This window comes from Podarcis gaigeae (assembly GCF_964106915.1).
Source record: "Podarcis gaigeae genome assembly, chromosome: 2".
Classification (NCBI taxonomy): domain Eukaryota; kingdom Metazoa; phylum Chordata; class Lepidosauria; order Squamata; family Lacertidae; genus Podarcis; species Podarcis gaigeae.
The window spans coordinates 1371145-1382048 of NC_139679.1; the positions used below are offsets into that span (position 1 = coordinate 1371145).

Genomic DNA, 10904 nt, shown 5'->3' on the forward strand with positions numbered 1-10904 from the left:
TCATCCTCTCAGACCAGCCTTCCTCAGCCTGGTGCCTGCCAGGTGTTTTGGACCACAATTTCTACCTGCTGGAGTTGATGGGAATTAGACTCCTCCAAAATCTGGAGGGGACCAGGTTGGGGAAGCCTGTCTCCAACCAACTGTCTCCAACCAAGCTTATTGTAAGACTAAATCCGGGCAACCCCTGATTTAACAAAATATAGATAACAATTCTCTCCCTATCTGCTCTCTCTCTATACCAACATTTACACCAATGTACCAAGGCAAAACTTTCTATTTTCTGTTTATTGCTAAGAAATGTACAGATAATCTCCAAACGGTACTGTTCCCTCCCCACTCCTGACTTTTCTTTTGTTTACATCATATTTCTGTATTACACTTTTATGAACATTTTATGCCTTCTGATGTTGTATGATTATTTTAAAATGATTGTATTTTCTTAAAATCAATATAATTACTTTAAGAACAAAAACAAATACAGGACAACCCCATGTTCCTGACCTCAGAGGAAGGGTGGGATGCAGAAGTGATAAATAAACCCAGAAACCTGTTCTCCTGTTACCTGACCACTACCATAGGCGCTGGCCTTTGAGAAAACGACTGCCTTCATTAGAACAAATGTCTAGCATGAGGTTCTTGTGTGTCATTAATGGAGAGGTCAAGTTTGGGTGGATGCACATATTTGAGTGGATTCTAATGCTGTGCATTAGGAATGTGTGCCTTTTGCTTGGGGTGAGAATACCGCAGGGCTTGTTTCTGACTCTCTCTTAGACAATTACACTGTAAAACTCAGGTGGGCAGCTGGAGAGCAGCCCTGACCACATATTACCGTATTTTTTGCACCATAACACTGTGCGTGTTATGGAGGGAATGCCTACGGGTGGCATGCCTACGGATTTTCCTCCTCTAAAAACTACGTGCGTGTTATGGTCGGGTGCGTGTTATAGAGCGAAAAATACGGTACCTGGCCCAGGATGCCTCCTGAAGCTGCTTCATTCTTCCATTTCATTAGTGTCCCTTCTTTTCTTCTCCTTCCTGCCTTGTTTGTCTGGCTTTTAAAAGTGGCTCCCACCCCCCTCTTCAATTAGAAGTGCAGTATTTTATTTGGTAAAAGTAGGGTTTTTTTTATTAAAAAACCCCATTTCCCCCCAGTTGTGTGGCTTGAGGAAAAAGACGTTTCCTCGGCAGGGATGTAAGGACACTTGTAATGTGGAATTATTTATGATAATTACAGTTAATCAATAGATAGATACAGTGGTACCTCAGGTTAAGAACTTAATTTGTTCTGGAGGTCTATTCTTAACCTGAAACTGTTCTTAACTTGAGGCACCACTTTAGCTAATGGGGCCTCCCACTGCCGCTGTGCCGCCGGAGATTTCTGTTCTCATCCTGAAGCAAAATTCTTAACCCAAGGTACTATTTCTGGATTAGTGGAGTCTGTAACCTGAAGCGCCTGTAACCTGAAGCGTCTGTAAGCCAAGGTACCTCTGTAATGGTAAAAGATGCGACAAACTTAAAATTAAATATGGAATCCATGGAGGGAGGGAAGGAGGTCCAAGGTTCAAAAGAAGCTTGTAACTGAATGTTTGAAAAGGTTATTTTATATGTATAAAATTATTAAAAACCTAATAAAATAAATAAATAAATAAATAAATAAATAAGAAAAAAGACGTTTCTTCCCCATGCAACTGAGAACATATGAGCAGGCTGTGTGTGTGTGTGTGTGTGTGTGTGTGTGCACTTCTCAGAAAGGAAGTAGCTTTCACTTGCTTTCTAGAGGAGTGGCTGTATTGGTCACAGGGGAAGGGGCATTGCTAAGTGGCAGAAGGTCCCAGACACAACCCTAGGAGTGCCTGCATCTGAAAAACCTTGCAGAGCTTCTGTCAGTCAGGGTCGACAGTGCAGAGCTCGATGGACCATCCGTGTGAGGCAGCTTCCTGTGTCCCTATGGTGTGTTGTACTTAAAAAAATAAATCCCTTGGGTAACATCCAGTTGTGACAACTAACATCCAGTTGCAGGGCAGCAGCTGAAGAAGGAGCAAAAAGGGTTTTCTTGTGTGTGTGTTTCTTTGTGGCTGATTAGCTGCTCTCCCTGTGCAAGGGTCAGAGGGGGCAGGGTTTCTGTTGAGGCAGGTGATTAGCTGTGGGAGGAGCTTATCAGAGCTTGCAGGGCAGCAGCTGAAAAAGGAGCAAAAAGGGTTTTGATCCATCTTTTAGATTTAGGGGAGCTAGTCTCAAACGTTTGTTGGGGAGACCTAGGTTTTTTTTGGGGGGGGAGTTATTTGTCCTGTCTTCACGCTTTTTATGATGGAGGACCGCTGTAGCCACCCCCAACGACACGTTCTCAAGATGGAGGGTGAGGGAACAGCTGCAGTCGCCTGCGGTTCCTGCGCAATGTTTGCCATCTTGCCAAAGGTTGCAGGCAGCTTTACCTGCAGCAATTGCATGTTGATTGCCCTCTTAGAAGACAAAGTCCAGCAACTGGAGGAACGTGTGGCTACGCTCCAAAGAATTAGAGAGCTGGATCTCTTCTTGGAAGCAACAGAGCACACCGTCTCCACCAAGGAGGAGACAAGGGACTCCCCTGAGAAGGAGGCTAGTTCACCAACACAGGAGCCAGATATATGGAGAAACGTGACTCAAAGAAGTAGGAGGCCCAGGGTTCGCTCTGATTGTTTAGAAATACACAATAGCTTTGAGGGCCTCTCCCCTAGCATGGAAGACGAAGAACAGACCCCATTTGAGGATCTCTCCCTCATTACAGTCGATCAGGTATATGAAGACGAGCAGCAAAGTCAGTCCTCAGGGAATGTGCAGGCGACCTTGGAACGGACAGCTCACGGAAGAACCCCGACCAAACTTAAGAGGAGGCATGTAGTGGTGATAGGGGATTCCCTACTGAGGGGAACAGAAGCAGTGATCTGTGGGCCTGACAAGATGTCTCAGGACGTGTGCTGTCTCCCCGGGGCTAAGATCCAAGATGTAACTGAACGACTGCAAGGAATCATAAAACCCACTGACAAATACCCCTTCGTCTTGGTTCATGTGGGAACCAATGACACTGCAAGCAATAGCCTCCAGAAGATCAAAAGAGACTACGAGGCTCTGGGCAGGAAATTGAAGCAATTAAATGCACAAATTGTCATCTCATCTGTCCTCCCAGTTGAACGACGTGGCCCAGGGAGAGAGGGGAAAATAGTGGAAGTGAACAGCTGGCTTCGCAAATGGTGTAAACAGGAACGGTTTGGATTCTTAGATCACGGACTACAGTTTCTTGAAGATGGACTTCTGGCAAGCGATGGGCTGCACCTCACAACGGTTGGGAGGAATGTTTTTGCCAAAAATCTCAGAAACCTCATCAGGAGGGCTTTAAACTGACTAATGTGGGGGAGGGAGACAGTGCTCCTGAAGGTAGGAGTCTATCAATTGATGAAGATGATCATCCAAATGTCATAGACCAAATGGAGCAAACAGCACGCAGACCTAGTGGTGGGAGGAAAAAATCCTTAAATAAGAGACACGGGGGAATGATTAATGGACTTCAATGTCTGTACACTAATGCGCAAAGCATGGGGGAAAAAACCAAGATGAGCTTGAGCTCTTGGTACAGCAAACTAAATATGACATAATAGGCATCACTGAAACCTGGTGGGATAAGTCCCACGATTGGAATGTAATAATGGAGGGATACGATCTATTTCAGAGAAACAGACCAGACAAGAAAGGAGGAGGAGTGGTGTTATATGTCAGGGATGTGTATACCTGTGAAGAGATCCAAGATTTAGAACCTCAAAGCCAAAGTGAGAGCATTTGGGTCAAAATTAAGGGAGAGAAGAATAACAGTGACCTCATTGTGGGAGTTTACTATAGATCCCCAAGCCAAACAGAGGACATAGATGATGCCTTCCTGGAACAGATGGCCAAGCATGCAAAAGGAAGGGAGATAGTAGTAATGGGGGACTTCAATTACCTGGATATTTGTTGGATGTCAAACTCAGCTAAGAGCATAAGGTCAAACAGATTCCTCACTGGCCTTGCAGACAACTTCATTGTCCAGAAAGTGGGAGAAGCAACAAGAGGAACAGCCATTTTAGATCTGGTCCTAACCAATGTTGATGACCTGGTTAGTGGGGTAGAAGTGGAAGGATCATTAGGCGCGAGTGATCATGCTCTTCTGAAGTTTACTATACAGTGGAAAGGAGCAGCCAAGCATACTAGGACTCAATTTCTTGACTTTAAGAAAGCCGACTTCATAAAACTTAGGGGAGTGCTGGGTGAGATCCCATGGACAGTAATACTAAAAGGAAAGGGAGTTCATGATGGCTGGGAGTTTGTTAAGAGGGAGATAGTAAAAGCACAACTTCAGGCAATACCAATGAGACAGAAACATGGAAGATGCCTAAAGAAGCCAGGGTGGCTATCTAAAGAACTTTTAACTGAGTTAAGATTAAAAAAGGATGTGTACAAAAAATGGAAAAGGGAAACCACCAAAGAGGAATTCAAACAAATAGCCAGCACGTGTAGACACAAAGTCAGAAAAGCTAAAGCACAGAATGAACTCAGGCTTGCTAGAGAGGTTAAAAGCAACAAAAAAGGCTTTTATGGGTATGTTCGTAGCAAAAGGAAGAACAAAGAAACAGTGGGGTCACTCAGAGGAGAAGATGGTGAAATGCAAACAGGGGACACAGAAAGGGCTGAACTCCTCAATGCCTTCTTTGCCTCAGTCTTCTCCGATAAAGAAAACAATCCCCAACCTGAAGAATTTGGAGCAAATGATTCAGCAGAGGAAACACAGCCCAGAATAACTAAGGAGATAGTACAAGAATACTTGGCTAGTCTAGATGTATTCAAGTCTCCAGGGCCAGATGAACTGCATCCAAGAGTATTAAAAGAACTGGCAGATGTGATCTCAGAACCACTGGCAGTCATCTTTGAGAATTCCTGGAGAACAGGCGAAGTCCCGGCAGACTGGAGGAGGGCAAATGTTGTCCCTATTTTCAAAAAGGGGAAAAGAGAGGACCCAAGTAATTACCGCCCAGTCAGTCTGACATCAATACCAGGGAAGATTCTGGAGCAGATCATTAAGCAAACAGTCTGTGAGCACCTAGAAAGGAATGCTGTGATCACCAATAGTCAGCATGGATTTCTGAAAAATAAGTCATGTCAGACTAACCTGATCTTGTTTTTTGACAGAATTACAAGCCTGGTAGATGAAGGGAATGCAGTGGATGTAGCCTACCTTGATTTCAGCAAGGCATTTGACAAGGTGCCCCATGATATTCTTGTAAAGAAGCTGGTAAAATGCGGTCTTGACTATGCTACTACTCAGTGGATTTGTAACTGGCTGACTGACCGAAGCCAAAGGGTGCTCATCAATGGTTCCTCTTCATCCTGGAGAAGAGTGACTAGTGGGGTGCCACAGGGTTCTGTCTTGGGCCCGGTTTTATTCAACATCTTTATCAACGACTTGGATGATGGACTCAAGGGCATCCTGATCAAATTTGCAGATGACACCAAACTGGGAGGGGTGGCTAAAACCCCAGAGGACAGGATCACACTTCAAAACAACCTTGACAGATTAGAGAACTGGGCCAAAACAAACAAGATGAATTTTAACAGGGAGAAATGTAAAGTATTGCACTTGGGCAAAAAAAACGAAAGGCACAAATACAAGATGGGTGACACCTGGCTTGAGAGCAGTACATGTGAAAAGGACCTAGGAGTCTTGGTTGACCACAAACTTGACATGAGCCAACGGTGTGACGCGGCAGCTAAAAAAGCCAATGCAATTCTGGGCTGCAACAATAGGAGTATAGCATCTAGATCAAGGGAAGTAATAGTGCCACTGTATTCTGCTCTGGTCAGACCTCACCTGGAGTACTGTGTCCAGTTCTGGGCACCACAGTTCAAGAAGGACACTGACAAACTGGAATGTGTCCAGAGGAGGGCAACCAAAATGGTCAAAGGCCTGGAAACAATGCCTTATGAGGAACGGCTAAGGGAGCTGGGCATGTTTAGCCTGGAGAAGAGGAGGTTAAGGGGTGATATGATAGCCATGTTCAAATATATAAAAGGATGTCACATAGAGGAGGGAGAAAGGTTGTTTTCTGCTGCTCCAGAGAAGCGGACACGGAGCAATGGATCCAAACTACAAGAAAGAAGATTCCACCTAAACATTAGGAAGAACTTCCTGACAGTAAGAGCTGTTCGACAGTGGAATTACCTGCCAAGGAGTGTGGTGGAGTCTCCTTCTTTGTGGAGGTCTTTAAGCAGAGGCTTGACAACCATATGTCAGGAGTGCTCTGATGGTGTTTCCTGCTTGGCAGGGGGTTGGACTCGATGGCCCTTGTGGTCTCTTCCAACTCTATGATTCTATGATTCTATGACTTTCACAACAACCTGCCGCTCGCACAAATGGGACTTAGCCATTCTCTCCTCACGCTGAAGGAGAACCAAGGAATCTTGCTTAGGACTGATTTTGCCACTGAAAGGAACTGAAATAATAGAATCATAGAATTGTTGAGTTGGAATAAATGCCACGGGCCATCTAGTCCAACCCCCTGCAATGCAACTGGAGTGGGGAAAGTGGTGGGTCTTCAAGACCTTCTTCTTTAGGATATGCCTGGGGGAGGTGGTGGGCAATTTTCTTGGCATTAGAAAAGCAGGCCTTAAGGGTTCTGTATGTATTAGAGACAGCATGGGATTTAGGGCAGTGTGGGCGGTTGTCCTGCACAGGGCATTGAGCTGGGGGGGGGGGCTGCAAAATTGAGATGATCCATCAGCAAAATTTTGGCCTTGCACGGGGCTCCATATTAGGAAAGATTACCAAAGTCCCTGGAGAGAGAGAGAGAGAGAGAGAGAGAGAGAGTGAGTGTTAAATTTTGTTTATGTACTTGAATATTTATGACCTGCTCTCCTAAAATAAATCAAGGCACCTTAAATCATAAAATACAAAAAAATCAACCGAGATCTTTAAAATATAATAAGAAACATTCATAAACAGCATTAGATACTGGTTGCCAAAGGTTGCCACCCTAGACTACAATTCACTAACCACTGGTCATGCTGCCACCATGTCCCTTCTGGGAGGAGCTAGTAGCTCCAGCGGAGCAGAGCCCCTTTGCCACAGCAACCTGGCGCCCACTTCCAGTCTTGCCACATCAGCGTAGCCATCCTGAGCAGTGATGGATTCCTCCAGATTGGAAGAAGGGGCTTCCATGTTGTTGCACTCAGGTGGTGGTCCCTCTCCCCCTGAGAACATGCCAAAGCCTTCATTCCTAGAAAGGAGGCCCTCAATTCTTGCACATGCCCGAGAATTTTCCCTGTGTATGACAGCACTGGAAATGAGTGTTGCTAAAGAACTTGCACTTGAAAATTAAATTGTCTTCTGAAAGTCTGGAGGTATGAATGGTGTCCCTTAGGAAGCAACAGGGTGATGTAGGGGAGAGCCTCGTGACAGATTATCAAATGACAGAGATGATCATTCTGCATCAAGACATCTGAACTAAGCAACTTTCTCTTTGACGGATTGAACAGCTAGCTCCCTTTCTGTCCCCTTGCCGCTGTATATAACACAGCGAAAGGACAATCTGTCATCCCGCCCCCCCCCATGTGTTTCATATACATATTTAATATATTTTGCTGTTCGGCGATATATTATACTATATTACTTAGCCATAAAAATCTCCAGGAGACATGCTTGTCACTGGTTTGGAAAATTACATTAGCAATATATATTCCATCTGTGTAGCGACTTGGCCCATTACAAATTTATGCCCTTAATAAATTTTGTTCTTGAAACGGAGCTGGTTTCATAGGGGAGGCTTGAAGGAGTGGGGGGAAGGGCAAGGGGAATTCTGATCTCCGAACAATAAGCCAATAAATATTAAGTGTGCCTCTCAGGTTTGCTAATAAAACAAATTGATTATGCATTTGCCACCTTAATTCTTGATCAGAGCAAATGCTAATTGGTTTCTTGAAGAGTGACAAAACTTCTCATTATTTTTTTCAATTTTCAATCTCTTCCTCCATTGCAAATTAGTTCATTAGAAACATACATCTATTATTTATTGGTTTAATTTCCAAATATTGCCATGATAACCAGGCCTAATGTGGAATTCTCAGGTCGGTTTAGAAACCTGCCAACGATTTCATTAGCAGGGCTAATTAATTAAAGATGAAGGGAAAAATAGTTCTCTCTTAAGAGAGACGGAAAGGAGGGGATAGGGAAAGGCAGTGTCAATGAAAAATCTTAATTGTGTGACATATTAAACTTCAGTCTAATGCAGCTTTCATTCTCTGTCCAATTACATTTAAAAAACCCAGATTTTCAGTGGCTAAAAGCAGCCAGCAGGAACAAGATATATAGTAGTGAAGATGAACAACACCTAAGGGTTTCACACAATGGCACACAGCAGATTTTAACTGAATTAAGAGTCATTCTCTTTTCATAGGGAATTCCAAGAATTGAAGTTCGTCACTGAGGGCTGTGGATCTCCAGGAGGGAATTCTCACCACTTCATTGAACTACATTTCCCAAGATTCCTTGGTGAAAGCGATGACATTTAACGTGTTGTAAATCTGTCTGTTATACTTCTGTGGAGTAAATAAGGCCTGAATTAAGATTTTTTTAAAAAAAAATTACTTGTTTTATTTCTAAAAACACACACACAAAGCAAAATCCCAGTCTGGACTTCCCATGTAAAGAAGGCAACCTCCACAACTTAGAAGATTGAGGTATCTGGTAAGATTATGGGAGACAGCTAGGTACAAAAGGGTTCAGGGGAAAAGAATAATGTCAGAGAGAAATCCTGATTAGTTTTACTAATGCAAAACACTCATTTTGATTTGCTTTTATTCTCCCCGCCACAGCATCCTACAAATATTACTTTGTGTGTCTGCTTTCCAACACAACGTGCCCTTTTAAAGCCAGAAATGTGAAACTGACCAAAGTCTTCCCCTGCTATTAAAAAAAAAAGGTAAAAAGGGAAGGGACCCCTGGATTGTTAAGTCCAGGCGACTGGGGTTGCGGCGCTCATCTCGCTTTCAGGCCGAGAGAGCCGGCGTTTGTCCACAGACAACTTTCCGGGTCATGACTAAACCGCTTCTGGTGCAACGGAACACCATGACGGAAACCAGAGCGCATGGAAATGCTGTTTACCTTCCCACCACAGCAGTACCTATTTATCTACTTGCACATGTATGCTTTCGAACTGTTAGGTTGGCAGTTCCAACTCAATAGGCAACCATAGTATTGCAAGCCACCCAGGTTTCTGGGAGGTGTGAGATTCCAGGGGTTCCAGGTGCTTACCTAGAGTTTGTGCTCCTTTAGGAATAAGGCACAGCAGAGACCACAGTCTTCCCTTGATATCAATTTCATAAATGTCCATAGCCAATGCTATTTTTTCTAGAAAGAGGTATCAGAACTCTCCATGAACGCTTCCCGTGTTCTCTTATAATGGCAATGGTGCCCACCTGAGAGGGGCCAGAACTGAGTTCCAGCAAATTCCAGCAAATTATATTTATATAAGGCCTGTCGATAGCAAAGCACTAGTGAAATTGATAAGGCCTGGATCTTCTGCATGCAAATTGTATTCTCTACCAATGAGCTATAGCACTTCATTCTAATGCAGCTGATTGTTGTGGAAAGGACAATCTGGGAGAAGACCTTGCAAGAGAGGCTATTCCAGCTGCTGAGCCCCCCATGCACCTGGGTAGCCAGCAAACAAGACAGGTTCATGTTCTTGCCTATGGCCAGGAAGAGAGAGGGTCAGTTTGGGGATAGTGGGGGGGGGGGGGCGAGAACTGCTCCAAGGACATGTTGTTTGCTTTGGGGTGAACTGATGTTACTTTAAACAGCGCCCCCTGCCACCCTTGAGCCATTGGGAACAAACAACAAATAACACAAAGCACCCCAAATCGCCATCATTTTCCTTCCCTGAAAACTGATGCTATAGGATGCTGTTCTTCCAAAGCTTCCTAGTGCTTGGATCAATAACTGAAATCCAGTGAGTCAGGGAGGTCTGGGGGGTGGGATAGTTCTTCTTTAAGTTTGAATACCAATATTCACAACCAAATCCTGAGCCTGGATACAGTTCTGGGGCGGATCCCCAGGAATCTCTGGCTGAGATTAAGCCCCACATTTTATTTATTCCTGGGGTGGGCAGGTGATTTGAAGCTTTAATCTTTAACATTTCAGATAAAAGATAAATCTGGAGGGACCCCCTTTTTTTTAATTCCAGCATATCACAAAATGAGCAATGAATAAAACTTTAACTGGTGCAGGGAGAGGGCTTATTTATGAGTTTCAGCTGAAATTTGCCCGGCGAGGACCCAGAGGGGGAAATTGGCACTGCATACAGATGAGACTCCAGCTTGGTTTTATGGAGACAGGACTATAAATTGCAACTGCCAGACCCTCTTCTCTCCTCCCTTTCCCAGTTCTGCATTTATTTTATATTTTATATCATTTTATTTTTTCCTCTTATTTGCACCAATGTTATTGTTTCCCAAAGGAAATTAAAATTCCTGGAGTCTCCGAGTGACTCCATCATTTTCTATGTGGGGATTTTAAGCATCCTCAAAGGGACTGGTGGTAAATCTACACCTTTTGTACACAGCAATGTAGGCATTTTCCAGAGATTTTGGTGTGGGTCATTCATTTTATCTGAGCTTACAGTGCTTGAGATATAAAATGCACACAGACTACGGGAGAGAAAATTCCCAGAAACATTGTAATACTTCTTGCTATATTTCTGGACTGGAGATTGTGTAAAAGATTGTGCTTTGTGGTCTCTTTCCATAAGCAATAGCTTTTATAGGGTAAATTTTCTTGGGAAGAAAAAGCATTGGAGATTTATAGTGTCTTTGTAGTCATTTGTTTACTTACAAGTGTACAAGCTGAG

At 43.8% G+C, this 10904-nt stretch overlaps 1 protein-coding gene across 2 annotated transcripts in view; it reads left to right on the forward strand.

Annotated features, from left to right (window-relative positions):
- The window catches only part of LOC310840067 (uncharacterized protein), a 437006-nt gene extending 431339 nt beyond the window's left edge, over nt 1–5667 (forward strand). Inside the window, exons 2-3 of one of the 2 annotated variants that reach the window (XM_083729248.1) lie at nt 2020–3417; nt 5294–5667. In XM_083729248.1, coding sequence (XP_083585374.1) covers nt 2305–3378 — 1074 coding nt within the window. In that variant the 5' untranslated portion in view covers nt 2020–2304 and the 3' untranslated portion in view covers nt 3379–3417; nt 5294–5667. Of the gene's footprint in view, nt 1–2019; nt 4472–5293 lie in introns of those variants that run through there. The other variant, XM_083729247.1, reaches the window with a different exon arrangement.
- Nucleotides 5668–10904: the final 5237 nt, after the last annotated feature.